The 21145-nt window shown below is 61.4% G+C and overlaps 8 protein-coding genes across 8 annotated transcripts; all 8 read right to left on the bottom strand.

The window, feature by feature from the left end:
- Positions 1–3774: 3774 nt before the first annotated feature.
- On the bottom strand, positions 3775–4386 carry LMJF_23_1440 (hypothetical protein; the record flags this gene model as incomplete). Its single annotated transcript, XM_001683451.1, has 1 exon — positions 3775–4386. One exon carries the CDS (start codon positions 4384–4386, stop codon positions 3775–3777), a length of 612 nt encoding a protein of 203 aa, XP_001683503.1.
- A 2482-nt stretch (positions 4387–6868) lies between these two features.
- Positions 6869–7726, bottom strand: LMJF_23_1770 (putative Csl4p homologue; the record flags this gene model as incomplete). Its single annotated transcript, XM_001683450.1, has 1 exon — positions 6869–7726. One exon carries the CDS (start codon positions 7724–7726, stop codon positions 6869–6871), a length of 858 nt encoding a protein of 285 aa, XP_001683502.1.
- A 1533-nt stretch (positions 7727–9259) lies between these two features.
- Positions 9260–11815, bottom strand: LMJF_23_1760 (conserved hypothetical protein; the record flags this gene model as incomplete). Its single annotated transcript, XM_001683449.1, has 1 exon — positions 9260–11815. The coding sequence occupies one exon, from the start codon at positions 11813–11815 to the stop codon at positions 9260–9262; it is 2556 nt and encodes an 851-aa protein (XP_001683501.1).
- A 1369-nt stretch (positions 11816–13184) lies between these two features.
- Positions 13185–14201, bottom strand: LMJF_23_1750 (putative Qb-SNARE protein; the record flags this gene model as incomplete). Its single annotated transcript, XM_001683448.1, has 1 exon — positions 13185–14201. The coding sequence occupies one exon, from the start codon at positions 14199–14201 to the stop codon at positions 13185–13187; it is 1017 nt and encodes a 338-aa protein (XP_001683500.1).
- A 1062-nt stretch (positions 14202–15263) lies between these two features.
- On the bottom strand, positions 15264–16016 carry LMJF_23_1740 (putative Qb-SNARE protein; the record flags this gene model as incomplete). The annotated part of the gene is made up of 1 exon (XM_001683447.1): positions 15264–16016. One exon carries the CDS (start codon positions 16014–16016, stop codon positions 15264–15266), a length of 753 nt encoding a protein of 250 aa, XP_001683499.1.
- Positions 16017–16802: 786 nt separating this feature from the next.
- Positions 16803–18026, bottom strand: LMJF_23_1730 (conserved hypothetical protein; the record flags this gene model as incomplete). Its single annotated transcript, XM_001683446.1, has 1 exon — positions 16803–18026. One exon carries the CDS (start codon positions 18024–18026, stop codon positions 16803–16805), a length of 1224 nt encoding a protein of 407 aa, XP_001683498.1.
- Positions 18027–19435: 1409 nt separating this feature from the next.
- Positions 19436–19852, bottom strand: LMJF_23_1720 (conserved hypothetical protein; the record flags this gene model as incomplete). The annotated part of the gene is made up of 1 exon (XM_001683445.1): positions 19436–19852. The coding sequence occupies one exon, from the start codon at positions 19850–19852 to the stop codon at positions 19436–19438; it is 417 nt and encodes a 138-aa protein (XP_001683497.1).
- Positions 19853–20562: 710 nt separating this feature from the next.
- Positions 20563–20955, bottom strand: LMJF_23_1715 (conserved hypothetical protein; the record flags this gene model as incomplete). The annotated part of the gene is made up of 1 exon (XM_001683444.1): positions 20563–20955. The coding sequence occupies one exon, from the start codon at positions 20953–20955 to the stop codon at positions 20563–20565; it is 393 nt and encodes a 130-aa protein (XP_001683496.1).
- Positions 20956–21145: the final 190 nt, after the last annotated feature.

The raw sequence follows: 21145 nt of genomic DNA, 5'->3' as shown, positions 1-21145 counted from the left end.
GCCTGGCAGCATGATGGGTGAGACGGGGAGAGTCACTGCACACCACGCACAGCACAAGGCACCACGACAGCGATGCTGGAGAGAAAAGGATGTCATCACCGCATCCGCAGCCGCCGCATACAGCGCACCTGCGATGACTGCCTTAGTCACCAGGTCCAAATCGCTATGAGAGCGCTTGTCCAGGTTCTCCATCATGTAGCACGCAATCACCTCCATCGCCGTGGCCAGCGCACCGACCAGCACCACCGACAGCCATGTGAGAACGCTGACAGTCCGCGAGCGCCGACAGCATGCGCCTTGGGGAATAGCACAACGGCTTCATCATTCTCATGACCCTTCCACGCAGCGTCGGCCGTCGCCGTCACGAGGGCGGAGATGAGCGGCGAGAGTCGGGAAAGACGGCAAGTCTAAACACGTCTGGGCGCGTTGTCGTGCACCGGCGATGCCGGAGGATGCTAAATCGGAGAGTTGGGACTTCAGAGAGAGGGCAGAAGGGGCGGCGGCTGAGTGTCTGCAGTAGCAGCGAATACTTGAGTGGCTCTCCCTCCCTCCCCCTCCTTGGTCTTCGAAGCGAAAGAATGGGACAGGGGGTGGGACAGCGAAGGGCGAGCGGAGTGCCAACAGGGCAGACAGGTGCAGGGGAGACACTCGAGTTCTCAGCGAACAGCTGCAAGTGCGCGCATCACAAGAAACGCCCATCACAGGAGAGAGCGAGAGAAGAATGAGTGCGCCATCAAGCAAGATAGACGCACAGATTCACGCATGCATAGCTAAATGTGTGCGATTGGGCGCGTGCGCATGGCAGGCGCCACTCGCCCAGGAGTCTGCGCGCGCAAGACGGCGAGCCGTGGGCCTGGTCGAGCCGTCCCGTCACCACAGCAGACACGTCAAGCGCAGAGAGGGAAAGAGGGCGGCGATGGCGGAGAGCATGGCGACAAGAGCAAGAAGAATGAGCCGTGACTTCCCTCAGAGCAGCGCATTGCGCAGCACAAGGATCGGACCCGAAAAGTAGGGCAGGCGCTCGCTCATGTACATGCACACATAAGCCATCACGCACGTCCCGTTTTTCGTGCCCATCTCCGGCTCTCTTCACCGTGATTGGTGCGACAGAGAGAGAGAGAGAGAGAGACGGTGCTAGGGCAGTGGTGACCGGGGTGTAAGGCGGCTGTGATCGAGATGGTGACGCGAGGTGCCACGCTCCCTCTCTGCTCCCCACCACCGCGAGAAAAGAGAAGAGCCACGGCGCTGCGCCGCGGCCAAGGTTTTCTTTTCGTTGACGTCAAAAGAAAAAGGAAGACGGCAACACCTAAGCGAGCACGCCGACCGGAGGAGACGACGGGAGACAACGCGTCCGGCACTCTCACTCGCACGCACGCACGCACGCACACGCAGACAGACACTTATGTGAACGCCGCCGCTCCTTTGCCGCCGTAGGTGCGAGGAGGGCGAAATAGAGAAAGGCAGTGAAAGCTGCGCGGAGGCCGTGAGCGAGTCGGCGTGCTCGTCGCCATTGATCTGACCTCTTCGATGTGTGCGACCGTGCCGCGTACACGGAGGGCCATTTTGAAAGAAATAGAGCGCATGTTTCTCGTCAAAGGACATGAATACACCGTATATGAATAGTTTTCGTGCACTGACGAGAGTACGAAACCACCGGCTCCTCCCGCCTTCCTCACTGGGTGGAGACACGAAGAGGGTTCAATGGGGAGACGGGCCCTACGCCGAGGACACGGAAAATGGAAACAAGGAGAGAAAAGGGGCCACGAGGTCACTGCGGCCCCTTCTGAAAGAGAACGGGAAACAAGATATGAAACACAGAGAAAGAGCAAAGGCATCGGTCCAGTGGAGAAGCAAACAACTCGAACGCCGCAACTTTCCTCTGTGGTTGTTGCCTTCCCTCATCGCCACATCAACGGCAGCGCATCCGTCACTTCAAGAGGATCTTCGCCACGCTGCAAAGAAAAACTGTCGTCAGCTGCATCAGCGGAGGCCGTTTTCCGTGCAGACCAGAGACGCGAGAGGCGTGCTCCGTCACACGCGCATCACTCCATTCACCCGGCTCCCATCCAAAACTGATGGCCGCCCTAGAGAGAGAGAGCGGCTCGGCAGACAGCCCTGCCTTCACGTAAAAGGTTTCCCTGCACTGGTGACATTTTCGCTTTCGCATTACGAACACGGTAAGCCCCGACAACGGGGGGACACACCGCAGCGCGTGGCATCGCAGGGCCCAGCAGCCCCCCTCCACAACCTATCCCATGCCGAATGCCAGAGCAAACCTCTGGTGGTGACGGGGCCCAGCACCCACGACGCAGGGGAGTCAGAGCGGTGTGTCGCTACGGATGTCGGCGGTCGGGTACTGGATGGTGCGGCGTCGGGACCACCCGCGACAGCGAGCACGTCGGTGCCACCCACATGGCGGGCAGAGTGTCCGCACGACTCGAGCGTGTATCCCCACACACCCGGCCCTCGCACTGCCCACGAGTGGTGGGGGAGGGGGGGAGAGCCTGAGCGCCACTCCGAGGGACGCCACCAGGTGGCGACCGGCATGATGGGTGAGCGACTGTGAGGGCGACCGCCTCAGCGGGGGGTAGAGGTAGACTCTGAGGCCGCGTGCAGATGGCGGAGCCGGCGCATTGTTGCAACGCGCGTTACTGGCGCTGCCCCGCACCACGCGATGGGGTCTGCGACAGGGTCAGGGTCGCGGTGGAGCAGAGGCGAGCGCATGTTGCGCGGCCGAGGGTGGGCGCGCTGAAAGGGAAGAAAACATGCTATCAGAGTGCTGGCCCGCCTCTCCGTCCAGCCTTCATGTTTCACCGCGTTGAGATGTGCACGGGGCCGGACAGGCGTGGCGGACTCTGGCATGAACAAGCAAAAAAAAAACGTATAAGATGCAGTGCAGCGAAGACTGGAGCGGGACTTCAAATAGCAGCACGAAGAGGGATGTAAACAGCGGCTCAGCTAAGGGCACTACGGCGTGCATCGAAAGATTCAACCCTCGCGCTTGCACCTGGTGCACCGGTGCTGCTCGTTAGTCCGAGTCGTCTGGAGAATGCCGCGCACACACAGACCCACAGAGCTTAGGAGGCAAACCCGTTGAAGAAACCGAAAAGAAAAACATCGTTTCGGCACCCACAAAGGCCCACAGACCGGCTGCGGAAGAGGAAAAGGGAAAGAGGGGTGAGACAGCGGAGGTCGTAGAGCCAGGGGGCGGCCGGCGGGCACCCACTTTCCCTCTTCAAGGCAAACCCTCGCCGCACTGTGCACACAAGCACACACGTGGACATGCGAGGGAGAGTGCCATCCACGCCGCGGCTCACGGTATCCAATCACACGAAGAGAAAGGGAAGCGAGGGCGAACAGGTGAGTGAGGGTACACGCGAGGGCGTAGCGGATGGGGTCCACAGGCAGGATCAGCGTGCTGCAGCGAAGAACGCACGCGACTGAAAGAGACCAAAAGGTGAAGGTATGCGGCGTAGAGCTGCACGAGGGGAGAGGAAGGGCCGGCAGGATGCGCGCGTGTTGAAAAGACGAATCGGAAGGCTGACACGCATCAGCGACGATTGTGTAGCGCAGCGGTCGTGTGTGCGGCAGCGCCGACGAAGCGACTTCTTCGTCTCTGGCCTCCAATGACGCACCCGCGGTACCGCCTGTCCGCCATCGCCATATCTGCGCGCCAACAGGTATGGATCTCCACAAGACAATGCTGCCCAGTCGTCGTCACCGCAGCGCTGCACGGAGAACCGATGCGGGGGGGGGGGGGGAACACTCACAGCTCTACCTACGCAGCACGCCGTGCATCACGAGCAGCACGACAAATGCGCCGAAAGACAGTGTGCAGAAGGTCGTGAGCACACACATCGCAGTCAACATTTTCCTGTTCTGGTCTGACCGCGGGTCAGCGAGGAGGAAGCCGGTGAGACACGACAGTGCGCAGGAGAACAACAAAATCAGAGCGCATATGACGGCCTCGCAGCAGGATAGGCGTGTCGCATTCGACGACCTGCACCTGTAGCATAGCGAACACCGCAGAATCACTGCCACAAACAACGTCGTCAGCAGGTAGGCCACCGCCCCAAAGACGGAGATGACGAAGGCGGCGACAACGAAGGCACCGAGGGAGGTGTCGTGTGCACCCGTCAGTAGCAGCCCGAATACAAAGGCAAAGATGACACATAAGACGAACAACGCGGCGCTAAGCAGCATCGAAATACACGCAAAGACATACATCATCCACACGGTCCGCTGCGGCACGGGGGCGTGTATGGCGTTGCCCTCCTCGCAGCGCAGCCCATAAGCTGAGTGCGTCTCCAGCTCCATGTGGTCGATGTTCCGCATCGCCTGGTTCGTCGGCGAGAGCGCCTTGGCGCCGTCACCTCCGCAATACATCACTTCTGTCGCTGTGGGCCGCACTGGCGAGCAGAAAGTAGGGGAAAAGCAAAGTGGGAAGGAAGATCAGAGAGAGGGGCCGTGTCTGTGCAGGCTGTGTTCGGTGTCGCAGCAGCGGGTGGAGGGGTAGGGGAGCCCGGGTAGGACCTGCTACTAATAAGGAGAGATGCGAGGTCGTATGTGCGTCTGAGGAGCAAGAGGAAGAGTCAGGCGGGAAGGGGGAGGAGTCAAGGGCGACGAGGAGCCGCAGCGTGAGAAGAGAGCCAAGACGTGGGCGCATCACCACCACAGCGCTTCAGCAGAGTCGCTGGCATGCACTCCATGATGGAGGACGGCGGAGAGACGCGAGCGGGCTACACAAGTGCATCAGCAGTCGGGCAAGGGAAAGACATCGTGCGAGCAGATAGGAAGTATGAGCTGTGGTGACATGGTTGAAGAGAGTGGCGAGCATTGCGGCACGCTAACAGGCACACCGCAGCAGAAGAGAGAGAAGGCTAGGCGGCAGGAGCGGTGGGGATGCGCTATCGAAACGAGGGGAAAGGAACAGAAGAAATACGAGGGCGCAACACGAGTACGACTTCAGCAGCAACGCATGCACACACACACACACACACCGTGCGGTACGATTGTGATCGGAGAGACGGCTGAGAGCCAGTGAGGGACGGTTGGAAGCAGCATTGAGGAAGGGGGTAGTAGAGTTATGCAGAGAAATGGAGGCAGGAACCTCGGTGGGGAGGGGAGGGGGGGGGGGGCGAAAGGTCGTCTCACGCGAGAAGTGAGTGCGTGGAGCTGCGGAACGGGGACCGATGATGCGCTGAGGTAGTGGCGAGGTGAGCGTAGGCCACGACACGCCTTGCGCGTGCTGCTTGCCTACCACAGCCCACCGCACGCTGAACCTACCAGCGCAGACGCTGGACGCGACCAAGGCAGTCTATAACGCAGTCCACGAAAGTTCGCCGGCGCTGTATGTGAAGGCATCCCCCAACCCCCACGCGGGGCTCCCCCTGAAGGCCCGCAGGAGAGGAGGAGGTGCAGCAGCGACATACCAATCAGCATTTCCCACCGCAAACAGCCCAAGAGGGCAGCTAGACGCGGAGCTGACGGGCCGTGGTGCTGTCGGCGCCACACCAACACCGCAAGGAAGACGGTCATCAGCACACAGTCCAGAGCAGGGTGAGAATCATGTAGGCCTTACCGGCGAGGTAGCGCCAGCCATCATCGGGGCGCAGTGTGTGTGTGTGTGCAGTCGCTCAGTCGGTCGCAGAGCACGGTCCTGATAGTCGGCAGCGCAGTGTTCAAAGTGAGAGAGAGAGAGCGAAGCACGCACACGCACCAGAGCCGTCCCCTTGCCGGTCCGCTCCCCTCGAAGTGTGCCGTCATCGCTGTGCTTTATCCAAGGCAGAAGCACGTCCCTTCTCAACAGGCGATGTGGTGCACCGCGCCGGCACCTCCGGCGTTGCAGGGGCAGAGTCGGCGGCCCGCTTCCCCCCCCCCTCCGGGTGTGAAGAGCTAACGTTTTGCCAGCGAGGGGAGCAGCTGCTGCTCGACTTACCAACGTGTCACTTCGAGAAGTAGAGCACGAGGAGAAAAGCAGCCGTGTGCGTGAGAGAAGGAAACAAGGGTGTGGAGATACGTGCGCGGTGGAGAGAAAGAGCGAAGAGGAGTGGAGCTTAGGGCGAGCGAGGAGGAGGAGATTCCGCTGTGTACGTCTACGAGTGAGAGAGCGAGTTGTCGTGCGTGCGCAGTGTGAGGACGGGCACACAGACACACAAACGGAGCAGGAGGGGAAAGGCAGCGATAGAATGCATTGCCGAGCCGGAGGTGGTGGTGAGTGGCGCATGATCTCGCAAGCATGTCTTGGATTGCGAGGCTTCGCATGCACATACGCCGTAGCGGTGCTCAACGCTTCACCCATCGCCACCACCGCCCTACTCATGCCTGAAACTGCTACCGTGGTTGTCCCATGAGAGGCTCCCTCGCCTCCACATCCGCCATTCCTGACGTGCTCCCACCCACCCCACCCCGCTCAGATAGCAAAGCAGTGGCGGTGAGGACGAAGGGGCGATGACACGGTCATGGATGAAGAGGGAGAAGCCGTCGTGGTGGTGGACTAAGGGGAGGGGTGGGGGGAGTGCACACCAACGACATCGTGTGGTAGCTTACACGAAAGCCGTCCTGGGAATGTGAGGATGTGCCTATGGCACCGTGTACGCCTCGCGATCAGTGTTGGATTACCTTACAGACTATTATGTGAGTGGGCCGGGCTAGGGGGAGTTGAGGGCCGTCAGCGGCGCCTTGCAGTGCAGCATGTGCGGTGGAGAACGGTTGTGCGTCAGCGTGCATGTGTGCGTGCGTTTGCGAGGAGAGGGGGAGGGGGAGGGGGGGGGGGCCTGTGTAGAGGAAGGCGTCGCGGCAGCATGCTCCTCGGCACACAGAAACGCCAGCCAGCACCACGGCGCGATGATGGCGTGTATCGCAGCGCTCACGGCAGCAGCGGGCACCACCGCGGCACCACCTCTCCCGTGCTCCGAATCATCATAGCATCGCGACGGCCGGGTATATGCTCCAGCTTCACCTTCGCTTGGCCCCCGTATTGCCCCTCGACGGTGGTTATGAAGCTCTCCACAACGCCGCAGCCCTCGCCAGTGGTGCTGAGCTGGCACTGGTGCACGTCAGACTGTGAGATGACCTCGGCGAGCACGACATCCCCCACCCCGAAAGCCAGCGACAGTGGAGGGGGCAGCAGCTGGTCTTTCGTGGGTTTGAACGGTCGGATGTCCTCCTGTCGCAGGATGCCCTTGAAGACGCCGCTGTTGCTGCCGCCGCCGGCCGCCGCAGAGAAGAGGCTGCGATGGCTACACCAACTCCAGTTCACGGCAATGATTTCGCCAAAGGCAAAGAGGCGGTTCAGCCGAGTGATGCGGAGATGCACCGTGTCGCCCGGCCGCGGCCCGAGCACGGCGTGTCGCGGAGACGCGACTGCAGAGCCGTCCGAGGCGCCTGCGCCGCACGCTGCCGCGTACTCTGCCCCGCCGGCCGAGGCAAGAGCGCAGGAGGCGAGGGCAAAGACAGACACAAGGCGCCCATCCCACTGCGCGACGCCCTGACGGGTGGCTATAATCGAGCGCACCACCACTGCCGACGGCGCCGACGAGGTCGGCGCACTAGGAGCGATGTATTGCTCTACGTACTGCACCACGCATCCCTCACCCGGCACAACCTCCGCCTCCTCGGCAGCAGCACCTTCGAGGGCATCGTGGGAGGCCGTCACAGCAGCAGGGGATGTGAAGATGGCGTCACCAGGTGCGACGCGAGCACCGGTGTGCAGGATGACAGGCATTCTTGCCTGCCGAAGTTAAGAGATCCTCCTGTGCGCTACGCGTAGGCGCGTGTGTATCATCCGCGAGAGTGTCTAGGGTGGAGCAAGTGCCGGAGAAAGGCAGCGGAAGGGGGGGGGGGGGCGAGGGGGAACGCGACCCTGGCGAGACGCGGTTATGGGGACTGTGGATGTACGGGTGAGTATGAAGGGCGCGTACGAGCAGCACTGAACAAGCAGAAATCAAAGAAGAGGGAAACAGGGGGGAAGGGGGGTGGTGGCGAAGTGGGAGGGGCAACGGCATGAAAAGTCCGTAGAGAAGGGGCGCAGCCCAACGCAGCGCTGCGACACGTCATCTGCGTGATGCGTCCTGTCTCCTCATCGTACTCATCTCGCTCACTACGGAGAGAAGCATGCAAGCACCGATGTAGGTGGACGCGCACCCGTCTTCAAGTCCATGGTTGTTCATGTGCCTGTCTACGTGCGTGCCACGTCTGCTTGTATGCGCATGCCCCGTGCCCTCTCTGGCGTAAAACCAAAAGGAGATGAAGCAAGAGAAGACGGCAGCGATGGGGCTGCGGGGCTCCGTCGCCCCTTTCCCGACCTGTTCTGGGCGATGCCATCAGCTCGTTGGGTGTGGCCATGTAGGCATGGAGCGCGCTTCTGCGGTCCACTCTGAGAGCATTGCTGCTTATCTTTTCAATGTCTTCTGCGAACGTGCAGGGCCCACCTTTCCCTTATTCATCGTGCGCCTCTCACCCCGGTCGCGTGCACGGTGAGGGGCGGGTCACAGGGCGGGACAGACTGGTGCTCACAGACAAGGTAGCCAAAGCCAGTTCACATCCTTCCTGGCATAAGAAGCAGGAGAAGAGAGCTGTGACGCCCCACACGCACATACATATGCGCCCGTGCGCCGCGGCCGGAAGCCGCCCGAAAGAAACAGCTGCGACCCCATCCCCTCCCCCCTCTGCCTTGCATGCGGACAACACACGCACACGCACACAGTGACGCAATCAAAAGGAGAAGAAGCAGAGATGGGAGAAACGAAGCAGCATCGCATGTCCTGACGGGAATGCGGGAGGCACAAACCACCCTCCCCTCCTGCGGTATAGAAGGAGGTGCATGTGCGCATGACCCTCCATCCACCCCCCCCCTCCCTCCACAAAGCTGAAATAACGCATCGACTCTGTGAGCGCCCTCACCCCGCCAAGACGAACCTTCTTCGTTTTCGAGTGCAGTGGGGTGAAGCTCATCTCACTTGGTGCGAGAGAGCGAGGGAGAAGAGGAGAACAGGAGCGGCACTCGTCATCAATCACCACTCATGGGTACGCCTACACCGCAGTGAGTGCACCTCCGTGCATCTCCGCACACTGGGGCTCTCTCGGCCCTCAAGTGGCGACAGTCTCTCTCTCTGGTCGCGCCATGCGAGGAACGTGCGCGCCTCTGTCGAGAACGCGTCGAAGAGCCGCCACACCAGCCGCTATCGCCCCTCTCCCTCTCCCCTCCAAGCGCAACGCAAGGGCGTCGCTCCTCCAAGGTTGTGGCAGGAGTACCTGCTCAGACAGGCTCGACTCGGCAGGCGGGGGTGAGGGCGTCCACCTCGCTCAGCTGGCCCTCCGCGTCGAAGACGCGCTCTGGATGCGCGCATAGGCAAAAGTAAAGCAGCTCCAGCGTGAAGACGCGGGGCTGGTACTCGGGCTGACGCACGCAGGCCGGCATCCAGTCCGGCATTTGAAAAAAGCCATGAGCGGTGACGGCGCTGCACTCGACAAGGATGTGCGTCGCCGACTGCAGCGTGCGTGCAGCGATGCTGCTAGACGGGGACACCCCCTCGACAAGGCCTTCGGCGGTTGCACAGGTCTCGTCGTAGACGCACGAGCGCGCGCCGGGGTCCATCGGTGGTTCTGCCGTAATGTCCACCACAAACGCGGTGGCCTGTGTGCAGCCACCAGCCAGCAACGCCGCCAGCACGCCCCGTGCAGCGGCGGCACGGCAAGTGATGAGAACAACTCGCCAGTTGCTGAAGATTGGAACGGCGCGCGGCGCGTGCGCGATGATGCGCTGAGGGCTCATGTCGTACTCTTGAATGCGGTTCGCTAGCCAGTAGCCACGACGTTGCGAGTCAAAGACAAAGCGCGGCGGCAGAATGTACGCGGCAGCAGCGCAGGCGCCAAGGTACTTCTCCGTCCTCTCTGTGATGCCCTCCGCCACCACAAGGTAGCGGCACGCGCGGCTGTAGCCGGAGCTCTGGTCCACCACCCCGCCAAGCTGCACAATGGCTTCCATCAACTGAGCTTTCAGGTACTTGACCGAGTTGCTAATCTGAAAGACAAGCTGCTGAGGCGCACTTACGTTAGCAGCGGAGGCCGAAGCGGCCGCATCATCGGCTCTCGCAACGCCCTCGTGCGGACGCAACACCGGGGTGGCGCGCGGGGAGTCGGATGGGGTAGTCGAGCGGCGCGACAATGAAAAGTTCTGCGTGATGCCCACGTGCTGTGACTCGACGGCCAGCTGCGAGGGAACGATGACGTCTGCATCTGCCGCCGCATCGTACACCTCTGCAGGGTTCATCACGTCGGCAACGGCGCCCGTTCGCAGCCACGAGGCGCCAGTGATGCGAGCGCGCGAAGACGGACTAAAGAGATCCGCTGCCGTATTCGACAGAGCGTCAGACTCACACGTTGGCATGGCAACACCCTCAGGCGTTGATGCGCATGTCGAGTGCGCAGATGAGAGCGCAGCGCCGCCGGAGCGATGGCGCTTCCGTTGACGCGATGTTTGGCGCCCGTCTCGGTGCAGCGCTGACCGCTCAACGACGAGCGCCTGACTACCCGGCGCGTCGCGTTCCGCCGGAGTGGTGGTGAACGGCGATGGCCACACCGGCTCGGCAGCGGTCATCAGGGGAAGATCCGCCTCGAGCGACACGAAGAGCTCCTCGAGAGCAGCCGTGCATTTGCCGCCGCCGTCGGCCATGAGCGCCAGATCCTCATCGCACTCCGCCGCGTCGCCCGCCAACGGTGACGCGTCTGCGGTGGAAGACATGCCGTCGCTGCGGCTCTCCATGTGGGCGAGCACCACTCGATCACTGGTGACGGCTAAGCCAGGGTGCACCGGGAAGCTGCCTAGGTCATGATGCGGCACTACAAGGCACAAGCAGCCGAGACGCACAGCCACGTCCACCTCCGCCTCCGGGCTTGGCGTGCAGCCGAGTACAACAGCGTGAACGTGAAAGCGACGCTGCACTGCGTACAGCACGGCGGCAAGGCCCTTCTGACCGGCGACGCCGTGCTTCTGGAACGCCGAAGACAGCGCGAAGAGTCGCAGTCGGGGCATATTCTGGCGTGCGGTCCCTTGCATCTTCGAGGCAGCCACACCTGCCTGTGCGCGAGGCGCTCTGGGGGCGTGCCGCACAGCCCGCGGTGCTGCCGAGGAGGAGCCAGAGTTGCCGTTCTCCTGCGGCGGAGAGGAGAACGATGTCGTCTGCGTTTGAGGTAGCAGCCCGCGGGCGGCGCCGTCCGTGTGCGTGGAAAGACAGCCACTTGCGTGAGCCTTGGCAGGACGCGCAAGCTGGTAGCGGAGCTGTGTGATTTGCCGGCGCAGCTCTCGTAGCTCCTCGCCCAGGTGCGAGCCGTCAGCCCCGCCACAGCTGCTGCTACTGCTGTCAATGCCATCTGGCATCGCTGAGAGAGGCCTCGCCAAGGACGATGGGGCTAACGCGTTGCCAGCGACAAGCCGTTCCACGTCGTCCACGAGACGCAGCACGCTCTCGCGCTGATGCACGTACAGATTTGTGAAGAGAAACTGATGAAGCACCTCGACACGTCGCAGCAGCTGCGTGAATTCTTGCGCGGCGGACGGCGGCGACAACGACAACGGCGACGTCGCCTCAGACGGCGTCTCCTTCGAAGCTGCGCCGCCGATTACACCGTGCGCAGACGGCGCCGCCAAGGAAGCGGCCAAGGAGCAGCAGGCCTGATCCAAAGAGGCGAAGGCTTGATGAGCTGCCTTCTGGTGCTGCAGCAAGTGTTGGTGCAGCGTGAGCAACATTGTGGCCTGCTCCCTCAAGGTATCCCTGCGCCGCCCTGCCTCGTCACCACAGGTTGGCGAAGTCATTGTCTGAAATGCCTGGCGAAGGCGCGCGACGTCGAGAGCAGAGTCTGCGCCAGTTTGCCTGTTGCACACAAGCAAGCGGAGAGGTAGGGGGTGGAACGCCGGCGGAGGGTGCGTAAATCGAAAGCACTGCACCGTTGCACACACGCTGACCGCCTGTTCGGCTTACACGTCGTATCTTCCTCGCACTTTCGCTGGCTGGCGCGAAGCTTCACAAGGCAGCAGTGCTTTTCTGTTTATCGGCTGTGCGACTCTATGTGCACCTCTTGAGACGGTCTACGGTGGGGTGGACCCGTGCGGGGTATGTGCCCACCGCGTTGATGCGAGGGGCGGAGGGCAAAAATCAAGCGGGGTGATCTGAAGTGCGTGCACATGCACAGAGGGACGGAAAGTGGTGGTGGTGGTGGTGGTGGTGGTGGGCCTACTCGGCAACGCGAACCAAGGGCAGGCGGCATGAGTATAACAGAGCAGCTAGCACGGCTACTTCCTGCGCGCGCTGCGTGAGAGGCGGGACGGGAGTGTCGTGTATGTGTGTGTGTGTGGGGGGGGGGGGGGGACAGAGGAACGAAGAACTAGAAATGTGAGGTAACCCGCAGTACCCCATGTGCATGAAGAAAGGGATGGAGGTTGGGGCACTGGCGGAGTCCACCCGCCCCACCACCCCCGCTGACAACAGCAGCAACACCACCGACCCTGTCGATGCGTGCGAGGATGAGCGCTGAAGCAGCACTGCCTCACGCGGTGGCTGTGCTCGAGAACCGAGTTGGCGGAGGGGGGCCTCTCTCTCCTGTGCGTCGGCATGGCTCCCGAGCCTGGAAAGAGAGGGAGACGAGTCGTCCACGCACGCACCGAAGCGCTCACCATCACTTGGTTCTTGGTACAGCCACAAGGGCAAAGAACAGCAAGACGTCCCACACACGCCCAAACGGAGAGAGACACGTACGAAGCCACGAAAGAAAGAAGCGGCAGGGAGGGGAGGCACCACATCCACGACAGCAGTCGCCATTTCGCGAGAGAAAGCACGCGGCTTCAGGACGAGACTGCAGCACCCGTGCATGAGTGGTTGCATCTGCGACAGCGTCGTCAGCGCCAACACGCGCCCATATGTATGCGTAAGCACCTGCGCACACGTGCGCCCTTCATGAAGCGCACGAACGCGCGGACACAATAAGGAGCACAGATGTGAGAGAGAGTGCAAGGAGGGGGACGGCGGGAGACGCGGTGAGCAGTGGCGTGCGACAGCGCCACAGATTCACGTCGTGCGCAGACGCGCTTGCACAAGGTGTGCCGCCTTTGTTCCACGTGCGTTGGTTCCTCCCTCCCCACCCTCTTCGAGTTCTCGCCTTGACAGCGGGGCCTCAGCTTCATCTATCTACTGTTTTAGCTTGCTGGACAACCACGACAACGACGGCGCCACCGATGTGATGGGTTCGCCAGTGGCTTCCGACGATGTGGACGACGAGTTGCGATGATTCTTCGTGACGCTGACGTAGATAGCCACGAGAATCAGGAAGAGAAGAACGATGATGATGGCTGTGAGAATGAGCTTGTGCTTGATCATCACCTTCTGCATGCCGCTAATAATCCTGCGTGCATCCGACACCTCCTCGTCAACCACGATCGTTGTTTCCTGAATGTGCTGCATCGTCTCTGTCTGGTAGCGCAGGCTCGTGAGGGCCTCGTTGCCCACCGTCTCCGTGTCGTTCAAGAGACGCTCGGCCTGCAGTAGCTTGCCAGCAGCGTCCTTGAACTTCGCCGTGTTGTCCAGCATCACCATGCGGTGCGCTTTCGTCACGTCATCAAGGGCCCCTGGAGCCGTCGCTTCGTCGGCGCCGCTTGCACTTGTCGTCTTCCTTTCGATGTCACCCAGCAGGTCGAGTCGATCCGCAGCGCTAGCGTCCGCCTTGAGGCGTGCGATGCCCTCCTCCAACGTGCGCAGGTTCGTGCGGTACTCGGCAATGCGCTCCTTAGCCGTCTGCCGGTGCGCCGCGGGGAGGTCATTGGCCTCGTACTCCATGCTGTTCACCAACTCCCGCACCTGCGCCAAAACAGTCGTCAAGTGAGCACCACGCTGCACACGGCTTCCGGGGCCGGTGACAGGGGGTGCCTTGTACCGGGCGGCCTTGCGGTCGCACGAGTGGCGCAGCGCCTCCGACTCATCGCGAATGGTTCGCACACCGTCGCGGTACTCCTCTTCGTATGCTTGGAACAAGGTTGTCATGGCTGCGTCGTGCGTGTGCAGGTGTTGCAGGAGTGAAAGCAAGGGGACAAGAGACAGAAGCGAGGGGCGGAGAAGGGAAGGTTGGGGGAGTGACGGGCGAGAGAGATCCCTCTTGGGTGCGCGCTGCACAAGCCTCAGAGCACGGCAGGAGCGTCTGGGCGGACGCATAAATCCGTGCGTGGAGGGGGGCGCACGCAGAGCGGGAGGGAGAGCGGCTCGGACGGCCAGAGAGGCGGCGGCAAATGGCGGAAAGGGAGGCGGAGCACGACGGCAGTGCTCAGCGCACGACGGAGGACAATGTAAAATAGAAGCACACACATTCACGCACACAGAGCGAGAGAAAGCGAGATAGGAGGAAGGGGTGTGGGAAACGCAGCCAGCAGCTCGGAGGGGGAGAGGCGAGATCCTCTGTGATCGCTGCAGCGCTCCTCTCGTGGGAGAAGACGTGCAGGCGTTTTAAGGGGACGCAGGCGGTGTGGAGGTAAAGCATGACGGCGGTAGAGGGAGAGGCGCAGACTGCACGGACGAGCAAGCAGGAGGGCGAGGAAGCCGTCTCCCACATCGCTTGCCCTCACCAGTTATTCACTTCTTCGTACTCGACGCGCTGTGGCCTCGGTGTTTCTGAGAAGTTGACGCGCTCTCGTCGTCCAGCGCGTTGCGGTGGGCTAAGGCAGCAGGGAGATATGGAAAGGGCCGCTGTGTGTGTGTGTGTGTGTGGGGGGGGGGGGGGGGTCGGGTCATCGGCTGCCTTAGACGGCCGCTATGCTGCACCCGTGCTCGATGGAAAAACACACGTGAGTGGGGAGTGCAGAAGTACACAGCGCCTCACCAGAAACGAGGCCGCGCCTGCGCGGCCTCATGATACCCACGTGCGCATCTGTGAATATCGCCAACGCTCGGCTGCAGCTCTCGCTCATCGCAGCTCCTTTTCGCTGCCGCCGCCATCAACGGTGCAGAATAACTTTGACGAGCGCGCCATCGTCTGGCGGCTGCCGCCCGGCCCGGCGCGTCAGCCTGACCAGAGACAAGCTCTGCGGGGAGGAGGGGTACACAGAGAGGGTACGGTAATTCGGCAGAGAACGTGTGCAGCTGTCCCGGCAATACAAAATACGCAGCACGGCAAGGAAGAGCAGCAGCAACGAAAGAGGCGATGAAGTGCGCGCACGCGCAGAGATACTCGCGTCGGCCCACAGCGAGCACGCCCAGTCACGCAACCTCTCCTTCGCTCCATCAGTGAAGGTAGGCGAGGAGGAAGATGAAGCCGAGTAATAGAAGGATGATACCAATGAGCCACATCTTGTGCTTTATGGCGGTGCGCTGCATCTGGTCGATAAGCACCCGCGCTCGCGATATCTCGGCGTCGACGTCGTTGGTGGTTTCTTGCACGTGCGCAATCTGCTCTGTCTGCGTGCGGAGCGTGTTGAGAGACTCGCGGCCGAGACTGTTGGTCTGCGCGAGGTACGCCTCTGCCTTGCGCAGCGTGCTGGTGCCGCCTTGTAGCTTCTCGGTCGTTTCAAGGGCCAAGAGGCGATGCGCCTGTGTGTCGGCATCCGCCTCGGCCATAAAGGCATCGCCTGTGCCGCCGGCAGCAGCGGGGCCGCCAAACCGAAGCAAGTCCGTCCTGTCGGCCGCATTACACGACTGCCGCAACTGCGCCACCTCTCGATCTAGGCCGTTGCATATCTTGCGGAACGCCTCTACCTTCTCCTTCGCCGCCGCTCCCTCTGAGGGCGCAAGGTCTGTCATCTCGTACATCATACTGGTGAGCAGGTCCTTTGCGTGAGAGAGGCTCTGCTGCACCACCTGCAGCTGCTGCGCCCGGCTGAGGGGGCCGGTCGCAGGCGGTGGGTGGTAGATGCGTGTTGGGTCCTTCTCATGCGCGGATTGCGCGTCAATGTCTGCCTGCAGTTTGGAGCACCCCTCGCGGAGGCCGCGCACAGTGTCGTTAAAGTCCTCCTCATAGGAGTTGAAGAGGCCGGACATTGTTCACCCGCTCGTGTAGGTCCCTTGCTTGTCAGTGCGTGAGTCGCGCTCGCAACACCGGAGCTCTTTAAGCACGACGGGCACACACACGCACACGTACACACAAGAAAAGAGAGAGATGGGTGGGACAAATGGCAGAGAGAGAGAGGAGGTGGAGCGTGCGACGGCGTCTCTCTCCGTGTGCATGTGTGCACTTGTGCGAGGCTGCTCTTGAGCGCCACATACACAGAGAGGCGGACCCTCATCACGCAAGAGACGTCACGGTCGGCCGCTCCACTGTCGCGCTGTCACCGCACCGCAGAGGCACCAGGAGATCATCTGCACCTCGAGCGGCACACAGAGAGGAGAAAGCAGTTCCTTACTAAGAACAATGCCCGGTGGAGACAGAGGGCGACGCGCTGGCGGTGAGAGGAGAACAGTTCGGACAAACTTCTCTAATAACGGTCAACAAAGGCAGCACAGCAGTGAAATGCAACACAAACATGCGCAAGCACGCATACAGGCGCGCCACACATCTTTTCAGCCCCACAGACGGACACACCACGGTGTCGGCATAGCGTAGCACACATATTGAGCCTGCATACACAAGTGCACGCGCTGCCGCTCTTTCTCCTTTCCGTTCTGACTTACATGCTCAGACGTGGCAGCGGGCGCAGGAAGACGAGGAGAGCGCTATAAAATCCAAAGAGAGAGGTCAACGCGCCCCGCCCGCTGCTCCACTCATCCCCTCATCTCTGTGTAGGTCACCGCCCCACCTCAACCCCCTACCACCAGCAAACACCCTGCTCACTGCGAGGGAGCCGAGGACGACGACGGCGCTGGCTTCGGCAACACCTCCACTTTGCAGATGGGGCAAGTTTTGTTCTGGGTTAGCCACTGGTTGATGCATGGCTTGTGGAATGCATGAGGGCAGTTGAGCAGCTTGACACACGCCTTGTCCGTGCCGCTGGGCGAGGTAGCGGTGGATGCGGCGCCGGTCGCGGTCGTGGCCGTGGCCGTGGCCGTGGCGGAGATGCCTCTGAGCTCCTCTTGGCAGATGGCGCACGTGCCAGCGTCGGCCGATGTGCTTCGCAGGGGTACCATGCAGCTGTCGAGCAACGCTGGTGGTACGCCTTTGCTGACGTTTCCGATTCGTTCCTCTAGCTCCAGTAGCTCCTCGTACGTCATCTCGTCGATGTCGTGGTCCAGGCCCATGGACTGCATCATATTCGCTTGCTGCAGCACACCGATGAGGTTGTGGAAGTTCATCATGCCCTCCTCAAAGGCGGTGCGCTGGCCCGAGCCGCGGCCCTGGTGATGGAGGCCATCGCCGCCGCGACTGCGAGCCTGCGGTGTGCCGTGCCCGGCAATCAGTCGGAGAATATCGAGAACGGTCGGCTGCGCTCCCGCCTGCTGCGGCGACTGGCCTCCAAGGTGCTGTACATGCGGCATCCCGGTACTGTCGATGGAGCCCATTGGCATGCCACGCAGTAAAAATGGTGGCCTCTCGACTGCGAACCCCGTCTCTGCCTCCTCGTCCTCCTCGACCGCCGCATGTCTATCGGAGCCGTGCAGTTCGTCCTCCTCCTCGTCCTCCTCAGCATCGCCCATCATGTCAGCGTAGTCGTCAGCGTCAGTGTTCCCCTGAGAGCCACCCATCATGTGCGCCTGATGCATGCCAGGCGGTATACCCGCGCCAAACGTGAAGAGCGGCCCCGCGCTGCCAAAGTCGCCTACATGGAAGCCTCGCATCAAGCCCTCTTCGATCTCCGTGTGTTGCTGATGGCGGATGATGTCATTCAGGACGTCTCTGCGCGTATTCGGCGTCATGGCTCGGATGGATTCACGGAAGTCCTCGTCCACCTCCAGTGCGTCCAGTTGCTGCTCTAGCAGAGGATCCCGCTGAGACTCCATCATCTCCTCCACGCTGATCGGCTGCGTGGCTGGGCTGTCCGCGTCGCTTACCTCCACAAAGCCGTGCTCAGCGGCGTATGACGCGTCGGTTGAGTTTGCTCTGCCCCGCTTCGGCATCTCCAGCCCCCTCGCCTGGGTGCGCGTGCGTACGCTCACGTGGTCCGCGCAGTAAGGCAGACTCCGTGAGTGCTAGTGCGGCTCGCGAGCGGCCGAAGTCTCAACGCCACGAGATGTGCACGTGTACAAAAGTATGCGGTGGAATCTTGGTCTCTGTGTTGTCGACGTGGTGGCGGCGGAAAGAGTAAGAGGTGGGAAGTGGGGGCAGCGGCAGCGGCACGGATGGCGCAGGGTCTGAGGTTCACGTGCCTGCACCTCACGCCGATAGAGGCAAGCACCACGGCAAACCGCAAGTGTCTAGCACGGCGTACGTGGAATACAGAGATGTGCCAACGAAGGTAGCAGCCACAGCGGCAGCGACGGCTAACGGGGGAGAAGAGAGGAGGGGAGGGGAGAGTCTAAGGGGAAGAGATGGCAGCGTAAAGGAGAAGGATGGCGGCGGCAGGGCGGGGGTGCACCGACAAGCCGTCGATGAGGCGTGCGTCCGAGAGAGGATTCTGTGAACACGTACCTGTGCGCCTTGGTAGACGTGCTTGGCTCTCCACGCACCGCGGTCTCTTAGGAAAGAAAGGCGAACAAGGAGCACACCTGCACAGAGAGGGAGGAGGGAGGGTGTAGCTGTCGGCGCGTGTGTGTGTGTGTGTGTGAAGGTGGGTACACCTTGGCCGAGAGAGGTGGGGTATAGGTGGGCGCACGGAGCAGCTTCGAGTGCCGGCAGCAGCAGCGGAGGAGACAACACAAGAATAAGAGAAACGAACGGAGAGTGCGCAGCAGCAGTCGCGAAGACGACAGGGTAGGACGATGGGGTGCGACGGAAAATATTCCACTGCGCACATGAGAGACGCAGACAGAGAGACAGACGGGCATGAGAGGTGGTGGGAGGGCGAGCGAGAGTTGGAGTGCTGTGCAGAGCGCCCTTCCGTCCTTTCCAAGGATGAAGCTGTGCAAGAGCCCAGGGAGCCTGGAGGTGCGAAGCAAGGAAGCCTCTGCGTTAATCGGGGGTGGGGGAGCGAAGGCAGTGCACAAGCAGGCTGGCGCGCTTATGCTACAATGCAGAGACACGCATCGGCAGGCGGGTCAGGATAAGGGGAAGGGGCGAGGTAGCGCAGGGGAGCTCATCTCTGTATGTATTTGTGATGAGTAATGGCAGCCACAGACGTAGAAGGAGAAACGGGAACGACAAGACAGGAAAGGAGGGGGGAGGGGGCAACAGGCGAAGAGAGGCAGCGCGGCACAAAATCTCCCAACTACGACAGCGGCGAGAACAGCACTGAAAACCGAACAAGCTCATCAGGCCAATGCCAACGGCAGCAGCGAGAAACCTCTCTCACTAGCAGATGAACAAGCTCGTGCACACGCACACACATACACCGAGCTATCTACCTGCCAGCTCCACTGTGAGCAGCACTTTAGACTATTCTGTTCTGCAGCGCCTCCCGCTTCTTCTGTAGCGCGGCCTCGCGACGCTCCTGGAAGTTCTCCATGATGCTGAAGTAGTCGGTGTCTTGCTCTGGCAGCTGATCCTCGCGGAACTGGCGGTGCTGCAGGCCGCCAAACTGCTGCTCCCAGCTGTCCGGCAACTCCTTCTCCTTATTCTTCCAGTAAAGAAGCATGAAGACGGGGAAGATGATGCAGGCCATGACCTTGCTCAGCTCGAATGTGCCCACGATGTTGAAGCCATGGCGGGTGGTCGGGCGTAGGTAGTCCGCGCAACGCTGCATGCGAGACTTCAAAAGCGGCTTCTCGCGCACCACAACGCGCCGCGTTGCGCCCTTGCGGGTGTAGGCGCGCGCATCGTAGTGGTTGATGCTGGCGGGATCACTCATAGCTAACCCATGCACGCGTTGCAAGGTGAAGTGGAAACCAGTGCCGCAGTGTTGAGGACTCGAAAGGGCGTGGATGGAAAGCTATGGATGCAACGGAACGCTGCTGCTGCCCACGGTTTATCGCTGCCAAGCACCCAATGCGTGTGTCTTGGGGTGCGTCTACGCGTACTAGTGAATACACAGCGAAGGGTGTTGGTGATAGTCAACAGGTACAGCCGCTAAAGGACGAGTGCTTGCGTACGTGTGCGCTCTCGAAGAGAGAAGAGGAAGAACGTGCAAGATGCAAAGAAGATGATGGCTGGGCACGCACCGATGCACGTGGATTCTGTCATTGCACAACGACTGAGTGTCGACTCCTTCACCGCTGTCCCTAAGAGCTTCCCTCCACCCTCGAAAAGGGGCAGACAGCCGCTCCGGATGCCGCAGCAGCTGGAATGCTTCTCAGGCAGCGCACGCTGGTACGCCAGCACAATGCGCGTCGCTACTATTCCGTGCTCACTCTCGCTTCAGGTGTTTTTCGTGTGACTTTGTGGTCCCTCTTGTTCATCGCACTGAGTGATGCACCTGTCATCTATCAAGGCCTCAAAAGCCTCTACGCATGTGTTTGCCTGCCTGATTGAGCGACGCTATGGGGAGAGAGGTACGAGACAGCGTGTCTTGCGATCGCCGCGATGCCGCCGCACACATGCGGTGATTATCTATGTGAGGCATCACATGCCCATGGTGCGGTAATCCTCCTGAATCTTCTTTACGCGCACATCGCCGGCAGCCTTGGCATGTCGGGCAGCCCGTTGGCGCAGCATCACGCTGCGCTGCTCCGCTGCAGCATGGGCCTCAGCGGAGACGCGGCTGGCACGCGCGTCAATGCGCTGGCTGCGCGCGGCAGTCCACGCCTGATACTCCATCCGCAGCTCTAGCGCACGTATATCATTTTCAGAGAAGAACTGCAGCTGGGGGCGTACCAGCGCTGGCACGTAGGGGAGCTGCCTGTCGCTCGCACGCCTGCCAGAGAGGGGCGCCTCGCCGTTCGCGCGCTTGTAGGAGGCGTTCACAAGTGGCGCCGTGTACGTGTCCACTGGCACGGCAGATGAGATGGGCTGCATCGCGCCGTGTCAACGAGAGGGAAAGGAAGAGTTGACGAACGTATAGAGACGGAAAAGAGTGGAGGCCGCAGCTGCCTTGATGCACGGCCCTCTCTCGCTCTCTCGCTGCTTGCAGAAGAGGGGTGGGGGGCGAGTGATCTGTGGCACAGCACGACTCGCATATATATATATATATATATATATGCGCGTA

This window comes from Leishmania major, chromosome 23 (assembly GCF_000002725.2).
Source record: "Leishmania major strain Friedlin complete genome, chromosome 23".
Classification (NCBI taxonomy): domain Eukaryota; phylum Euglenozoa; class Kinetoplastea; order Trypanosomatida; family Trypanosomatidae; genus Leishmania; species Leishmania major.
Note: the sequence above shows the minus strand (reverse complement) of the source record. Positions and strands in the feature narration are given on the sequence as shown.